Here is an 18547-nt window from a genome sequence, read left to right as displayed (position 1 = left end):
GTTTCCTATGCAACTATAGGTAATTTAGTTTCAGTTTTAGTTGTTAGTTTAGTTAACTTTTGCCCAACTCTGTTCTTAGGTGTATTGTGTTATCTAAAGAACTCCCAAAGAACCCTCATCACATAAAATTCGACTCCGATTCTCGACCTGGGTTTTAGACCTGTCACTATCCGGCGATGTAATTTACGTGTACTTCTTTGTACATTACCCTAATTACATTGTAACGCATATGAATGGGGACTGTTGAGCTTCGAAGAAGAGAGGGAAACCGGTCTCTTGGCCTTTCAAACATCTTTAATAACATGCAATTATAAGATTGGAGTGGTGGAATTGAGGAAACCCTCAGTTCTATGGAGTCAGCATGTCTCTATACACCTGCTTCCTCTGTATTGTCATTTCTTCTCTACAGGGACACGCTCTGTCAGTAAGCATACATATCTGTCCCATTATTCTATCCTGTATACACATCGCTCCTTAGCTTGAATAGTGATACGATTTAACAAAGAAGATTTTTTTTTTTTGCTTAGCGTATTTCAAAGATAGTGTAGTTTCACCATTGAGAGAGTAAGCAAAAAAGCAAAAACAAAAATTTCTTTAAATGACGTTATCTTAGGTTTTCTTGTGTTGTTACTAGTTTTTAAGATATAGAGCTCCGAATGAAAAATTATTTTTTTATCGGTTTGAAACAGCCACCATTTTTTATTCCCCCTACTTATACTTGGCAGACTCATCAATTTTGACTATTAATTACACATAGCTTTCATTAAAGTCATCAAAAATTGGGGTGAGATAACTGCCTTTTTTTCTCCTCTTGGGCTCTTGTACTATACACTCAAATACCTAAAACGAATTCACTGTAATCGGTTCTTCCATCGAAGAATATTTGTGAGCCGCAGATCTAGTCTTTACAGACAAAAAATATTTTGGCCAAGTCAATACCAACGAAAGTTAGTGTACAAATTGTAGTTTTTCAAAAGTAGGTAGGCATTTTCTTGAAATATTGTTTCCTAAATTTGTTCTGCCTAGATTTATAGTTTTTTACATTTTTGATAGATCAGAAAGAATGAGTTTTATTAACCATTGTGGTGAGACTATTTTTCCATAATGTTGTACGTATTGTAGCATTGACATATGAAGTCAGAGGACCTTCTTGGAAGGTGTAACCAAAATAAGGTGAGAACAATAATCAAATTAACTGCTATGATTCAGAATCAAGGGCGTGCCCAGGATCAAAACTAGAAGGGGGAAAGCCATTGTCAATCAGGGCCCTATATCATAATGAAAGCTAATAGTATTATATACTAAATAATTCAAAAACACTATCCAAATTATAGTCTCAAAACATTTATTTCATTTACACGTCCAACGTTTCGGCCAATTCGGCCATCTTCAGGGACAATCTTAATTTACTATGAGACATATCATTTAACCATTTTAAAAAACTCCATACAGGCTATTCTGCCCAGGTCAAAACATTTATATCTAATATGTTAAAAATACATTAAAAATCACAGTCAAATTATTTCTCTTTTACCACTATTTATACACTTTTATTACAACCTCTAAAACTGGTAAAAGAGAAATAATTTGACTGTGATTTTTAATGTATTTTTAACATATTAGATATAAATGTTTTGACCTGGGCAGAATAACCTGTATGGAGTTTTTTAAAATGGTTAAATGATATGTCTCATAGTAAATTAAGATTGTCCCTGAAGATGGCCGAAACGTTGGACGTGTAAATGAAATAAATGTTTTGAGACTATAATTTGGATAGTGTTTTTGAATTATTTAGTAAAAAATTGCCAGTCTCAAGAAAGAATTTTAAGATTATAAACTAATAGTATTAGTTCATAGTACAAGTGTAGAAACTAGTATGGTAATAACACTAATACTTATTTTTTCATGATAGGGATGACTATTAGTGATATTACAGGAATTAAAAAATACTAAAGTACAATTTGCTATTGTGCAAGTCTGTGTAATTAAATTAAGATAAATCTACAAGACTAATATTATTAGTTTGTACTTTATTATGAAACAGGATCCAGGTTGTGCAATTCAGCACGGAAAAGGCAAATCAAACTAAAATTTTAAGAAACTTGTATACAATTGTCGCAATGCTTTATTAGTTATTACAATTAGTATTTGCTTAGAAAACAAACATTTTTATTGAGGGGAATGGGGACTGTCCCATCCTGCCCCCTCTAGGTACGCCCATCATCAGGTTAACATTTTATTTATAGGAAAAAGTGATCTTAATGATGGAAAAATTAAGGAAAATTTATATTTTTACTCCTGAAGATATTATCAAAATTAAAAAAAAAAACAATGCATTCCAGCACCCTGGATAACATAGAATATTTAAAGAGTTTAGAGGTTTTTGAAAAAAAAGCAGTTTCCTTCCACTGCTAAATCTTCTCTAATTTTCCACCGAAGAACAGATGTGTCGATATTAAACCGTGTTTAATAATTTTGTTCCTCTTTAGAGGTTTTTTTGAGCTTTTTTTTTTAATAGAGACAAATTATACTTGGTGACAAGCTGGAAGCAGTTTCTTTTCGTAAACAATGACGTATTTGGACCTGAACTTTTCGGTTTTTTAGTTGAAATCAACAGGCCTAACTTATAAAGCATGACTAGAAGGCAAAGGAAGCTCAGATTATTTTTTTTTTTTTTAAATTATATATTTTTTGTTCATTTTAGCATCCTCAAATAAAAGTATTTGACGAGTGAAAGTAAATTGTCTTTTTTATTTGATAATAAATACAGGAACCTAAAGTAATCGTTTCTTTACTTCTAAGGCACAAATATCCAATAGAAAAAAAAAATAGAAAAATATGGTAAAGTTTGACATTTATTTAGTTCTAAGGCATAAATATCTAATATAAAAAACAATAGAAGAATGTAGTATAGTTAGACGTCAATATTTGAAAAAATGTATATAAGCTTCTCTTGTAAAATAAACAAGATGCGCCAATATTAAAGAAAAACGTTTTTTTTCTAGTTTTTGTAAATATAGTTTGTGGTAAATATATACTGAAGAATACAGAACAACAAACTATATTTACAGAAAAATTTGTATTTTAAAATTTGCTTTTTTTTTTTTTAGTAATATTTCGACTTATTATCCAACTTCTTATGAAACAAGTCTTTTTTTTTATAGATACACTACAAACACTTTCGACAAAGTTTTATTCTTCATACAGTTAAAAATGTATTTGTTTATTATTATAATATTAATTTTGCATTATCAATTTTTAACACATGCGGTCACTTTGATTTTTTGGTGAAAACCTTTTTCTAAAATTTATGAAATAGAAAATATTTGTATAAAATATCACTTTAAACTTGATCTATTAATAGGAGGTAGGCAAACAGTCCACAGGCATATTGATATGTCCAAAGAGATAATGCATAACATAACTTAACATTGATTTGCGCTAAAGGGAAAGATGAATGGATGTACTTAACAACTAAAGGTTTTTTTTTCAATAATTTATTTATTGATATTTACAACTGTATACATATATACACATCAAGTACATTTGCTGTAAGTGAAATTATGACATGATAAAAACATATGGAGAATCTACTCATTGATAGAACTCCAAAAACATTTCTAAATGAGATGATCTCGAGGCCATCTTCTTTTCAGACGTTTAGGAGGATTATTAGATAGTGAAGGAGAAGCCAGGTTAGAAACGAGTTGGTTTGGGTGGTTGGGAAGTTTATTATGGAAGGGTTGGTATCTGGTTCTGGCCAAATCGGCCAATAGAGGACATTGAGGTCCTGATGGATGATTTGATTTGTGACAAAGTAAGGAGCATTAAGGATTTTACGAAGGATTTTGGACTGTAAGGATTGCATTCGAGAGGAATTAGATGGTTTAGTGGAGCCCCATAGCTCAACTCCGTATGTCCAAATAGGTCTTATAATAGTCATGTAAATCAGTCTTTTGTAATGGATTGGAAATTTGGACCGTTTGTCTAGTAAATGTTGTAATAGTCGGAATCGACGAGCAGTTTCTTGTCTTTTCAGTCTTGTATGAGGATTCTAAGTCAGTTGTTTGTCCAGATTTAGCCCTAAGTAACAGATCTGTTCAACAGGAATGAGTGGGGTATTATTAAAAGATACTGTAGGACAAGACGAAGGTTTACGACGAAGGATAAATGTGATTTGGTGGAATTTATTTTAATCCTCCAGTTTTGGCACTATTCTTCGAGGGTGGTGATGTGGGATTGGAGGGATTGGGATACAATGGAAGGATCATTATTCACTGACAATAGGCATGTATCATCGGCATACGTGGTGAGAATAGTGTTAGGATGGGTTGGGATGTCAGCTGTAAAAACTGTATAAAGAATAGGACCAAGGATACCACCCTGAGATACACCAGCAGACTGAGGAAACAGGGATGAATAAGTGCTGTTGTGATTTACTTGAAATAACCTGTCGGAGAGATAAGAACGGATAATGAGATAATATGTAGGGGGTAGGAATTTACGGATCTTGTATAGCAGTCCTGGGTGCCAGACTCGATCAAAAGCTTAAAACTAAAGGTAAAATTGATTATAAGGTTTCAATCGGTTGATTACAAGGTTTCATACATAAAAAATTGTTTGTGATTGTTAAATTAATTGTAGGGAATATTAGTACTTGAATATGAAGAAACCCGAAACGTTGTGTAAAAAATATAGAATATTGGTAATATTCTAAAGGAAGTTTAATTTTAAACTCGACAATCTTAAGAAAAATAAATATTAAATGTTTTCTAGTCCTCGGTTTATAATTGTAGGTTTTAGACAACCGCGCAACTCCATTTCAATTTCCCTGTCATACATTTCGTTTGATAGGAAGGACAATGTTATTTCCTGATTCGGTTTTTTAATTTAAAAAAAAAGAAGTCTTAATTAATTAATTTAAAAAATCACCCCACGCTGCAAGACTTCGTCAGGGCTAAACAGACAGTTAAATGAGGTAAACATAAATGAACAAAGTAAATGAAAAATTAAAAACATATACAGAGAAACATAAAAATTAAATAAGAATAATAAAAGGTTTTAGACAATTATTGAGAATGGAAATAACAACAGATAAAAAAAGAAGAAATATAAAATACAGTACCCACTAAAAGATGAAAAAAAGGGGATAAGAATAAAGTAAGATTATGAACAAGCTAGGAATCGTCCGACTTTCAGATTAGAAGTAAATCCGAAAGTGAACTGTTGTGAAGATGTTATAGAGAAGTAATGGAGATTGGCGGTTAAAAATACGGCACGTTTGATAATAATTTTTCACACTGACTGAAACGGATCATTTCATAGAGAGAGGAGATCATTTCATTTAAAAACATTTAAAATAAAAAGAAAGTTGAATCCCTGTCTAATGGGAGAAAGTACCAGAAACCAACCCAAATTCAGTGCCTCGGAAAATTCGCAATAGACTGGAATACGATGGCGAAGGGCCGGTGGAGAATCGAGTCTCCGCTCGCGAAGGTTTACAAATTAACACATATTTAATACCTCAAAAAACATGAAGACGGCCTAAGAGTCCCCATCAGCTTGTCTAGATGTCCAATAGTTCCTCATTCTGAAATGTCCTTGGAAAGAGATTTTTATTAATCTGCGACAGTATTATATATAGAAAGCCTACCTCAGTGCAGTATTTTATCCAACAACAGCTAACATCTGTTTTTTATTAAAAATATAAAACAAAAGACAAAACATAAATGGTTAAAAAGTCAAATGGAATGGTAATAATAAAAAAAATAAATCAATCTTTCATCTTTTACAATTGAAATGTTTATTTTCCTGATGTGTTTAATCTTGATGTAATTGCAGTAACATTGTTTCCTTATAATTTATACTTTCATTTTTTAGGAAGTGAAAGGGCAAAAGAAACTAGATGGAAATGTCAAAACCATGGTAGAAGAGAAACAGATATCGAGTGCTGAAGACAAGATTGACAAAGGAATGCCGCAGTCACTCCTGGAAACTATGGTTGGTAATTGGTCAACTGGCAACACCAGGCAATGCCTTGATTCAACGCTGAACATTGCTGTGTCTAACAGGAACTTGGTGGAGATTCTTGAACTTCTTGATGACGGAGAGGATGTAAACGTGAAAGGAAACAATGGTGTGACACCTTTGATGCTTGCTGCTGGGAAAGGTAACTTAGGTCTGGTCAAGTTTCTTATTTACAGGAATGCAAGTTTAGAAATAAAAGACGAATTCGATAATGCTGCGATACACCATGCTGCAAAGAATGGAAACCTTAATGTTCTCAAGACACTTCTTGATCATGGAGGGAATGTTAATGCTAAGGGCAACATGGGGATGACACCTTTAATGCTGGCTGCTTGGAAAGGCGATGAAGTTATTGCACGTTTGCTCGTTTCAAGGCAAGCGAATCTAGAATTAAGGAATAATATAAATGATGCTGCCATACACATTGCTCTTTCGAGAAGAAGATATCATGTATTCAAGGCCCTCGTTCATTACGGTGCAAATATTAACAGTAAAGGAGAGAACGGAAACACTCCTCTCATTCTCGCTTCGATGAGCGAGCCAAAACAAAATAATATAAATCCTCAACCAAAACAATATCACAGTCAAAGGATAAAATGTGCTGAAGAAAATAAACATCTTAATCTAGTGAAGACTCTTGTGGATCATGGGGCGAATGTGAGCTCGAAAAATATGATTGGTAGGACAGCGCTGCACGAAGCCGCCGCTAGAGGTCAGGCCCGGGTCGTTGGCTACTTGCTGTCCCAGAATGCAAGCTTCGATGTCGAAGATGATCTGTGCTATACGCCTCTCCTTTGGGCCGCGAACAATTCAAACATAGCTGTGATCAAGACCTTGCTAGAGTATGGCGATGACGTCAATAGAAGAGGATGCAGTAACGTCACTGCCTTACACTTGGCGATGGAAAGAAATGACAGCGAGCTGATGCGATTCCTCCTGTCCAAGAGCGCTGACCCCAACGTGATGAGGGAGGATGGCCGCACACCTCTGGATGTGGCGTTTCAGCGATCTCTTAAACCTTTTATAAAATTGCTACTTGATAACGGGGCAAGAGTGGAAGATGAAAGTTTTTTAGGATCCAAAGTTCTTTTCGGCGCTGTTGCAAACAAATCATTAGAACTTGTGAAGCTTCTTCTGGATAAGACAGTGAGCTTCGAAACTTATCCCACAGTTATCCTTAATTATGCCATTGGAACGAAGTTTTTGGAAGGAACCAAACTGCTTATTTTGCATGGTGCTAATTTTAAACTGAAAGATATCCATGGCAATGTTCCTCTTTCTTCTGCAGTCAAATCAAGAAGTATAGATTTGGTTAAATTAATTTTAGAAAATGGAGCAAGAAATATCTCTAGAGATAATCTTAAAACTTTTCTAGATGCTGATTCCAACGTAAATATTTTTTCCAAATTCACTAATATCACAGAGGTTCATCGATTGTCCCCATTACACATCGCAGCATACCTGGGATTAACGGATGTTGTACGTCTGCTGATTTCATACAGCGCTTCATTGGACGTTAGTGATGAGCGGAAATATACACCACTCCACTACGCCACTGAGCATGGTCACATTGACATTGTTAAAGTGCTTTTGGATTATGGAGCCAATAAGATTTCTACCGACATAAATGGCATGACCCCACTACACATAGCGTGCAGGCGAGGTCTGCTTACTCTAGTTGAATCTCTACTTCCAAATTATCCAACTTCCATTGACCTGGCAAGTAATGATGGATACACCTCGCTACACTTTGCAGCTATGAGCGGATCAGTGGACATTGTCAAGTTGCTATTAAATCGTGATGCCAATGTAAATGCTATAAGTAGAAATCTGACAACTCCACTTCATCTGGCTTCCCTCGAGGGCCACGCGGAGATTGTGGCAATCCTACTGAACACGGGAGCTGATGGAGAAGCGTCTGATATAGATGGCATGACACCTCTGCACTTCGCTGCAAGGGAAACACACCCCAAGGTAGTTCAATTGATACTTGAAAATATCAGTTTTTCTGGTGCTAAAAACAAAAATGGCAGCACGCCAATTCATCTGGCCTGTGGAAGTTATTCAAGACGAAAACAATTACCTTTCTCGAAAGACCTATTACTAAATACCATTCGAAAATTTCTAGAACAGAGGCAGATAGCAAAAAACAGCAATGATATGAACAAAATGTCCGAGTTACATATTGCTGCCAGAGACGGTTCACTACCTTGTGTAGAACTCCTTATGGATATACTTGGCCTATATGCAGATAAATGGCGAAACTTTCCTATACACTATGCTGCTTTAAATGGCCATACTGCCATAATTCGGATGTTTTTAAATAAGAATGATGAGGAGCGGAGGCAAATCAACCTCAACCATGAGACGCCATTGATGTTGGCTTCGAGGGAAGGTCATACTGCTGCTGTAGCATTGCTTTTGGAAGGAGGGATTGATGATTTTCGGCCTGATCTCAATGGAAGGACTCCCTTGCACCGCAGTGCTAGCCGAGGTCACTTTGAAATAGTGAAGCTACTTCTTAGTTCTATGGCAAACAGGGACACTGAAGACAAATGGGGATTTACGCCCTTGAACTACGCAGCTTCCTGGAGAGGATATCAAGATGTCATAGGATATCTTTCCACTTCCCAGTTAGACATTACCCTGTCATATTATTTCAACGTGTCAGATCCTTTCCAGCAAAGTTCGGCGAACATTACTACATTTTTTATTTGAGAGGATCAAAGCTTAGTTATACGACGTCATTAACAATTTTGGTGGAAGGAGAGGAGATTGTGGAAGGGGGAGGGTTAGTTTTAAGTACAAAAGAATGCAGTTCTTGGTTTTTAAAATTAATTTATTTAATATTTACGATGTGGTGGTTAAAGGAGGAAATTATTATACATTTGTGGAATTAATGTAAAATATATACATAAAAATGTTATTAACATGTTTCGTACCTTAAAGAAAGGAATAAGGAATGCAGGAGAGGACTGGTAGAAAAAGGGAAGCAAAAAAGGCTGGCCTTATGTATGATGGACACAGGGGCGTGTCACAGGAGCAGGGGGAAAGTACGAGTCAATCACTGGCTGCCTTCTGTTTCAGTTTAGATTACAAAAGCTTGCATTTAAAAGGCACCGTGGGAGTGGCCTTTTTTTGGCTTCACTTTTGCTTTGAAGGAGAATAGTGGTTAGTGGCTATACAATTTCCCTTTTATGCACCATTTTGTTGATCATATGTTCCGTTGTTGTTGGTTAAATAATCTTCCTGGATGGAGTAAACTGCAAGGACAAGTGAAGTCAGGGTGTTGGGGACATCCGAGAGGTCATATTTGCAAGTCATAGCTGGACAGTTTATAAATCTTGTGATTAGTTTATTGTTAATATAATATGCTTCCTTTTGTGTCAACTTAATGAATTATCTTTTTAATAAAATTAATTAGTAAATTCTCAGTGACTTTTTTGTTATAAATTTTAGTATCAAACCTGTCCCAGGGACGCCCTTGCACTATGCCCAGATTACGCTAGATATCACAGATGTATATTTTGGGCGTGTAAACACTGTCTAGGTTGGTAGATAAATGGGGAATAGAATATAAAATTAAAATATACCTATAAATCAATTGGACAATAAACAAAAAAAGTTCTTATGTAAACAAACAATATTTAATAAAAGAAAGGTAATAATAATATGAATATTATAAATCATTAATAGAACAATATATTCTTTAAAAGATTAATTGAAATAATCGGAACCAAATGAAATAAAGAAATAAAACCAAACATTAACTATTCAACAAAATAAAAACCTAATCTAAGGAGCTTGTGCTAACCTAATCTAAGGAGCTTGTGCTAACCTAACCTAAGGAGCTTGTGCTAACCTAACCTAAGGAGCTTGTGCTAACCTAACCTAAGGACCTAATTACTTGGTGAAATAAATTAATAAAATTTGATAACTATTATTGTAAATATGGAACTAATTGATTAATATAATGTGAATGTAGCAGAAGTGAAATAGTTAAATGTGCAGAGCTGACTGTAGGTTGATTATCAGAATAATTAGCACTGGTGAAATAAAAAGACTGGCGATATCTGTGTAGACAAGGGGTGCTATGGTTGTCATGGTGAAATAAAAAGACTGGCGATATCTTTGTAGACAAGGGGTGTTATGGTTGTCATGGTGAAATAAAAACACTGGCGATATCTTTGTAGACAAGGGGTGTTATGGTTGTCATGGTGAAATAAAAACACTGGCGATATCGTAGACAAGGGGTGTTATGGTTGTCATGGTGAAATAAAAATACTGGCGATTTCTGCGTAGACAAGAGGTGTTATGGTTGTGATTTTTTAGACGAGTGGGTTTTGGTTTTGTGAAGGTGACAGTTTGGTTCTTGAACATGTTACGACTGTTCAAGGGAAAGTGGTGATAGTTTATCACGCCCTGTAGGAAAGGTATTCGCCAGTGGTCATAATTCAATATTGTTTATATAGGGGTATATTGTTTCGCGGTTTTCGTTATTTCCAAGGGGAGCAATTTATTCTTTATTGTATTGTCTTCTTTTTTTTTTCCTTTTTCTTTCCCCCCCCTTTACCTCATCCCCTTCTTCGCTGAGCGTGGGCAAGTATAAATGATAAATACATAACTAAAGATAAGTCAAAATTTGCGGTCATAATTATACACTATGAACAGATAGATAAGGTTCACTGTTAAGTCTATTGTCTTCTCTCTCAACAATCCAAAGAGGTTGCAGTAGGTAGAAATCACATCTTCTTACAATAACTTTTTTAAGTTCAACACTAATACAGAGGTTACATTTATAAGAAATAAAATGGTACATGATTTAAAGCTAGTAATGATTGAAATATATGGTAAAACAAAATAAAATACAAAGAGAGGGAGTTGAGTTAGGAATATAATAATTATAAATTAAACAGATAAAATAGAAATCAAGAATGGTCTTAACAATAAATATTCTTATTTTTGCCGTTTTAGAGAGGTGAGGCTATTTATGTGAGTGGGTGGAGCAGACATTCATTATCTGTTATTAACAGATCAATAAACAATTATAATGATGAAAAGATAGTTGATTGTAATTAATATATATGAGGTGTAGATGATGGGGGGGGGGGGAAGGGAAGGAGGAGTGCCATTAGTGAAGAACATAAATCAGTAAAAACTTATATATCGGTGCCAACGTTTCGGCCAGTATTTCAAGCCTTCATAAGGTTCATGAGGCTCATGAACAAAAAACAAAATAACAATCATAATGAATAAAAAAGAATTACAGGATGATTAGTAAATAATAAACCAATTACATAGATAGTGTTGGAAAGCATGTATGGTCATAATACTTATGAGATGATAAAGACTGAATGAATTAAGTAAGAGGAAAGAACAAATAATAAAATACGTATGAAAATCTAGAAAAATTATTTAAAATAAAGTCGTAAGTAAAACGTATATGTAGGTAATAAACATGTAAGTAAAGTAATATATAAGTAATGAGGAGAAGATGGGTTTTAATTCTGGTTAGATCTATTTTAATTCTGATGAAGATCTATTTTAATTCTGGGTTTGACCGCCATTAGCGCTGTTTTTCCATTAGGCGTTTGATCTTCCAGCGAACAGGTTCGTTTTTATTCTTTTTTTGTTTTCTTTCCCCTTTCTTTATTTTACTCTTTCCCCTTATTTTCTCCACTTTTATCCATTTTCCTTACTACCCCCGTTATAAGTGTTGTACACTATACTTATAATTTGCCTCTTTATCATCTATTATTGTTACATATATTTTCTTCATATTTTAATTTTAAATTAATAATAACTAATATGTTCATACTTCTTTGCATTATATAACTTTATTTTTATTTCATTTCCTTAATTATGTTATTTTACCCACTTTTTCAATTACCTATGTATACATTTTATTTCCCGCTTCTCTCATCACTTCATTTTATTAATTCTATTTTGTAAAATTATTCTGTTTATACTTTCTTTTTATTTTTTTAAAATTTTTCTATACTTACTGTGGTTGTTATCTTGTTCTGTTTTTAGCCCTGAAGAAGGCTAGAAACTCTAGCCGAAACGTTGGCACATTAAAATAAGTTAATCGTACTTATTTGTGTTTTTCATTGACCGCACCCCCAACCATCTTCTCCTCATTCATCATCCACGGTCAACTATCTCTCATAATTAATATATAAGTAATTAATTAAGTATATAAATAATTGTACATATAGTTACTAACTAGATTTTCATAAATATTTTATTATTACCTTTTCTCGCATAGCCTTTATTTTCTTGTAATACTATACATGTATATTGACACCATTTAAAAATTAAAACCTGCATCACTACAGAACATGAAGGGTCAGGGATTCAATACTTTGTAAGGAATTTATGATTTGTACCCAATTTATGAGGCTGGGTGGACCCAAAAAGGGTTCCAGAACCCACAGGATTGACTCACGGCAACAGAGTAACAGAATCTTCGTAGGAGTAATAGTTTACATGAAGTTTACTAAAATAAATTGATTTATAGTTGTTCGGACAAATTTTCATTTGCCAAATTTATATTCATATGTTAATATCATAAAAACTACTATCTCTACCAAGATAAGTGTGATAAACTACTTTATAGAAAGTTAAATTTCCTTTATTTTGAGCACTGTCAGACATTTGTACGTCCAATGGTTTCCTGAAATGAAGTTTTTCATAAATCATACTTAATGTCCGAATAACTATATATCGATTTATTTTAGCAAATATCATGAAAACTACTATTCCTACGAAGGTAAAGGTCATAAACTTCTTTATAGTCCATTAAACTAGCTTTTATTTGAGTGCTAATAGACATCTGTACGTTACATAGTTCCTGAGGTATAGATTTCTCAAAATAAATTAACTAACTACTAATTTTTCAGTAGATTTTTAAGAAATTTTGCTTTTTAAAAAGCTATATCTAGAGAACTATAGGACGTAATATTTAGGGCTAATATTTCAGCAAATTTACTCTTCTTTAAATAATGTCCTCTTAGATTTTCTATTGTTCTTGGTAGTTTTTAGGATATAGAGCTCCGACTGAAAAATTAATGTTTTTTTAAGGTATTGAAACAGCCGCCATTTTTTATTTCCCTTACTTATACTTGGCAGACTCATAAATTTTGGCTAGTAATTATACATAGTTTTCATTAAAGTATTCAAAAATTGTGGTGAGATAACTGTCTTTTTTTCTTCCCGGCTCTTGTACTATCAGATAAGTATATCACTTATCAAATTGTGAGCCCATTCTTTCCTCCCTTCAAAGACATCCAATATCCAAATCCCTACAAAGACTGCCCTAAAACTGTCCTACCTGTTTAGAGCTCTCTTACACAATAGTAAAAATTACTGCACTAAAACGACTTAAGTATGTGCGCATGTTTTAAATAGAAGTAATTTTTAAGCATAAGTTTAGCAGTAAGTATTTATGCATTGTTCTCTTTTAATTTTATTTTTTATTTTTCAGGAAGTGAATTATCAAAAGGAAGATTATGATGAAAACGTTGAAACTACGATTTTATGGGATCAAATATTACAGAATATTAATGATAAGATCGGTAGAGATTTGTTGCCTCCACTTCAAGAAACTAGGGTTAGTCATCGGATAATAAGAAAAGCAATACAAAACACCAAAACTTCGCTTCACGTTGCTGTGATCCAGAGGAACCTGAAGGACGTTACTGAACTTCTTGACAATGGGTCGGATATAAATGCCAAAGGAAATAAAGGAGTAACACCTTTAATGATTGCGGCTCATAAAGGTTTCGAAGACATTGTCAATTTACTCATTTCCAGAAATGCTGCTTTCGAAATAAAAAATGATGATAATTTTGCTGCTCTGCACTACGCAGTATTGTCGGGAAACCTTAGAGTTGTTGAAACGCTTCTGGATCACGGAGCGGATATCAATGTTATAGGAGATGAAGGTAGCACACCTCTCATGTTGGCCATTAGGAAAGGATATCTCCACATTGCTAATTTACTTGTCTCCAGAAGTGCTGATTTAGAACTGAAAGATGATAATAATTTTTCCGCCCTGCACTATGCGATATTTTCAAAGAACGTTGGATTTGTTGAGACGCTTCTTGATCGCGGGGCTGATGTCGATGTTAGAGGAGCTGACGGCGTTACACCTCTGATAAATGCCGTTCGGCAAAACAATCTTGATATCGTTAATTTACTTCTCTCCAGAAATGCTAGTTTAGAAATAAAAGATAATAAAATTATAGCTGCTATGCACTATGCAATATTGTCGGGAAACCTTCGTGTTGTTGAGACGCTTCTTGATCACGGAGCTGATATCGATGTTGTAGGAAATGGCGGTAATACACCCCTCATGGTGGCCACATGGAAAGGTTTTCTTGATATTGCAAATTTACTCATCTCCAGAAATGCTGATTTAAAGAAAAAAAATGCAGACAATGATTCTCCTATTCATGTTGCAGTGAAGTATAAATACGTTGAACTTATTAAATGGCTTCTTGATAATGGAGCAGATATTGATTCTAAAGGGGGTGGTGGGAATACACCTTTAATTCTAGCCGCTAAGAATGGTGATAATAATATCGTGGCTTTGCTCATTTCCAAAAATGCTAGTCTGGAAATAAAAGATAATAATAATAATACAGCGATACATCTAGCGATAAAGAATAAACATATTGATGTGATAAAGTCAATTCTTGATCACAACGTAGACGTTAACAGTAAAGGAGAAAAAGGATATACACCACTAATGCTTGCAGCTAGAGAAGGTCTTCTAGCAATTGTAAATTTACTCATCTCGAGAAATGCTAGTTTAGAATTAAAGAATAATAGCAGTGAGACCGCGTTGCACAAAGCGATTGAGAGTGGAAGCGTTGAAGTGATTAAAACACTCCTCGACCAAGGAGCTAATATCAATGCTAGAGGAGCCTATGGTAGCACACCTTTGATGTACTCTGTAGTCACAGGAGATCTAGTTGTAATGAAGTTTCTAATTTCAAGAAACGCTGATTTAGAATTGAAAAATTACTTTTTCACTACTGCCTTAGGCATAGCGTTGCACAAGAAAAATTTAAATGCTACCAAAGAACTTATAGATCAGGGCGTAAATGTTCTGATTATTGGACGTTTGGGTCACACTGCGTTGCAGACCGCTGTCATATCTGGTAACCTAGCTCTTGTGAATTTACTTCTTTCAAGAAATGCTAGCTTGGAAACGATAAACAGAAAAGATAAATTGGATAGTTCTGCATTACACTACGCAGTTTCAATGGAACCCTTTATGAATCTCCAAATTGTTGAGGCACTACTTGACCACGGAGCTGATATTAATGCTAATGGTTTTGGGGGTCTTACGCCACTAATGCTAGCTCTTCTTAAAAAAAACCAACGTGCTTTGAATTTACTCATTTCAAGGAATGCTAGTTTAGAAATATTGGATGACTTTGGTACTGCTGCGATACACATTGCAACGAGCATTAATGAACTTGAGGCGCTACTTGTTCACGGAGGAAATGTTAATATTAAGGGAGAAAGGGGAAGGACGCCAATAATGTACGCTGCGATGAGGGGCGATGAAGATAGTGTGAACTTTCTTATTTCAAGAAAAGCAAGTTTAAAAATAAAAGACGATATGGGTAACGCCGCAATACATTATGCCGCGATAGACAGGTACCTTCACATAATTAAGATCTTCCTTGAACACGGGGCAAGCATCGATAGTAAAGGAGAAACCGGAAACACTCCTCTGATTTTAGCTTTGATGAACGAACCTAAACCGACGAAATCAAATTTCTCTGAAAAGACCGAACTCGAATCTAAAAATTATCAAAATTCCAGAATAAACTCTAAAGAAGAAAACGAAACTCTCAGTGCAGTGAAGACTATTGTGGACCTCGGTGCCGATGTGAATATACGAAATCTGATGGGGCGGACGGCGCTGCATGAAGCTGCTGCCAAGGGGTATGCCAGTATCGTCGAGTATCTGCTATCCCAGAATGCAAGTTTTAATGTAGAAGATAATGTTTGCTATGCACCTCTCCATTGGGCTGCGAGTAACTCGAAGATAGAAGTGATCAAGACTTTGCTAGAATATGGAGATGACGTCAGTCGAAGAGGATGTAACAACGTCACGGCATTGCATTTGGCGATAGAAAGAAATGACAGCGAGCTGATGCGCTTCCTCCTGTCCAAGAGCGCTGACCCCAACGTGATGAGGGAGGATGGCCGCACACCTCTGGATGTGGCGTTTCAGCGATCTCTTGAGCCTTTTATAGAACTGCTGCTTGACCATGGGGCAAGAGTGGAAGATGAAAGTTTCTTGGGATCAAAAGTTCTTTTCGATGCATTTGCAAATAAATCATTGGAACTCGCTGGACTTCTATTGAACAAGACAGTAAATTTCGACAGCTACCCGACTGTCATTCTTAACTATGCTAATGGAAAGGGTTTTTTGGAGGCAACTAAACTACTCATCAGTTTTGGTGCAAATATAGAACTGATTGACATCCACGGTAACATTCCTCTATCTTCTTCAATTCTTTCAAGAAGTACAGATTTGGTTCAATTAATTTTAGAAACTGGGGCAAGAAAACTCCCTAAAAACAGATTCACAGCATTTTTAGCCGCAGATTCTGATGTGAAGGTTAATTCCAGCTGGAACAATGCTACGGAACTGCATAGGTTGACATCAATACACATTGCTTCTTATCTCGGATTGACAGAAGTTTTGAGAATGTTGATATCATATGGTCCTTCATTGGAAAGTAGAGATGAACGTAAATACACACCACTCCACTACGCCTGTGAGAATGGTCACGTTGAAATAGTGAAACAGCTTTTGGATTTCGGAACCAATAAGAATTCGGCCGATGTCAATGGTATGACTCCACTACACATTGCCTGCAAGCGGGGTCTGTTTGAGATTGTCCAATTACTGCTTTCTTATCCTCTGCCTCTTGTAGATCTAACTGACAATGATGGATACACTCCTTTGCACTTTGCTGCAATGGCAGGATCGCTGGAAATAGTCGAGTTGCTTCTAAGTGCTGGTTTTGACAAAGACGCCAAAAGTAATTATTTGACAAGGCCACTTCATTTGGCTTCGCTCGAGGGTCACGATGATGTAGTGACTATCTTGTTGAATGCAGGAGCTGACAAAGAAGCATCTGACATTGATGGCATGACTCCATTGCACTTCGCATCAAGGGAAAGACATCCTGGGATTGTTGAGGCATTACTTCGGTTCTTCATTTGGGTCTTTTATTTATAAGAGAAACGTAAACGGTAGTTCACCACTTCACCTTGCTTGTGGGAAGTACAACACAAGAAGGAACAGCTCACTAAATGCAGAAGAACGAGAAATAGACACAGTTATGAAACTTCGAAGGTATGACAATTGTAATGTAGCAATCGACAAAAATCAAATGACACCGCTACATATTGCTTCTAGGGACGGATCCTCAAATTGTGTTAAAGTTCTTCTTCCGGATGCTGATAGAGATATAGGAGATAAGTGGCAGAACTATGCTATTCACTATGCTGCATTAAATGGCCATGAAGAAATAGCCCGAATGATTTTAGATAAAGATTCTCAGGAGCGTAGGCGCATTAATGTTAATCATGAAACACCACTGTTCTTGGCTTCGAGGGAAGGACACACTGATGTTGTAACATTGCTTTTGCAGGATGGAATGGATGATTTTCAACCCGATCTCAATGGAAGGACTCCCTTGCACCGCAGTGCTAGCCGAGGTCACTTTGAAGTAGTGAAGTTACTTCTTAGTTCTATGGCAAACAGGGACACTGAAGACAAATGGGGATTTACGCCCTTGAACTACGCTGCTTCCTGGAGAGGATATCAAGATGTTATAGGATATCTTTCCACTTCCCAATTGAACATTACGTTATCATATTTTTTTGAGATATCTGATCCTTTCCAACAGAATAATGCAGAAATGACTACATTTTTTATGTAACTGAATGAACTCTGATCAATAACATCATTTAATTAATAAAACATTTTTTAAAGTATTTTTTTATTAAATAATACCAACTTAAGGCAGATAGGGATGTCATTAAAATTCATTAATTCCTAACTGACGTTAAGGTTCAGAATGTTGTGTAATCTTATGAAAATCCATCTTAAACAAGTCAGAATGTCAATCTTTACCTAAGATTTACATTAATTTGAAGTACTAGGTAGATATAATGATATGTCGTTACATCATATTAGACAAACGAGATTGCATCCTCAGATAGTGAAGTTTTCAAATAAACCGCTTTTCCCTGCGATGATGTATTACGCAATATAAGGTGTACAGTGAAACGTAAAATTAAATAAGAATAACAAAAAAGGTTTTAGACAAGATATGAAAAACGGAAATGATAACAGATAAAAAAAAATTATAAAAATATAGTACACCCTAAAATATGGAAAAAAAAAGAGGGATAAGAGTTAAATAAAGAATGAAGAGGAAGATAGTACACCTAGCTTACAGAATGACATCACTATAGTATA

The 18547-nt window shown here is 35.1% G+C and overlaps 2 protein-coding genes across 2 annotated transcripts; both read left to right on the top strand.

Moving 5' to 3' along the window:
• Positions 1 to 358: 358 nt before the first annotated feature.
• Positions 359 to 18060, top strand: LOC136795051 (serine/threonine-protein phosphatase 6 regulatory ankyrin repeat subunit A-like). The gene is made up of 2 exons (XM_067053075.1): positions 359 to 424; positions 13514 to 18060. The coding sequence occupies exons 1-2, from the start codon at positions 362 to 364 to the stop codon at positions 17297 to 17299; spliced, it is 3849 nt and encodes a 1282-aa protein (XP_066909176.1). The 5' UTR covers positions 359 to 361; the 3' UTR covers positions 17300 to 18060.
• LOC106681361 (serine/threonine-protein phosphatase 6 regulatory ankyrin repeat subunit C-like) lies at positions 17403 to 18005 on the top strand. Its single transcript, XM_014421637.3, has one exon. The coding sequence runs from the start codon at positions 17403 to 17405 to the stop codon at positions 18003 to 18005; it is 603 nt and encodes a 200-aa protein (XP_014277123.3).
• Positions 18061 to 18547: the final 487 nt, after the last annotated feature.

This window comes from Halyomorpha halys, unplaced genomic scaffold (genome assembly GCF_000696795.3).
Source record: "Halyomorpha halys isolate HHAL.00 unplaced genomic scaffold, Hhal_1.1 Scaffold331.1, whole genome shotgun sequence".
NCBI lineage: Eukaryota > Metazoa > Arthropoda > Insecta > Hemiptera > Pentatomidae > Halyomorpha > Halyomorpha halys.
Note: the sequence above shows the minus strand (reverse complement) of the source record. Positions and strands in the feature narration are given on the sequence as shown.

Coding starts and splice junctions, on each gene's coding strand:
- LOC136795051 (XM_067053075.1), top strand. CDS start 362: ATGTCTCTATACACCTGCTTCCTCTGTATTGTCATTTCTTCTCTACAG. Junction 425..13,513: donor TACAGGGACACGCTCTGTCA/GTAAGCATACAT, acceptor TTTATTTTTCAG/GAAGTGAATTATCAAAAGGA.
- LOC106681361 (XM_014421637.3), top strand. CDS start 17,403: ATGAAACTTCGAAGGTATGACAATTGTAATGTAGCAATCGACAAAAAT.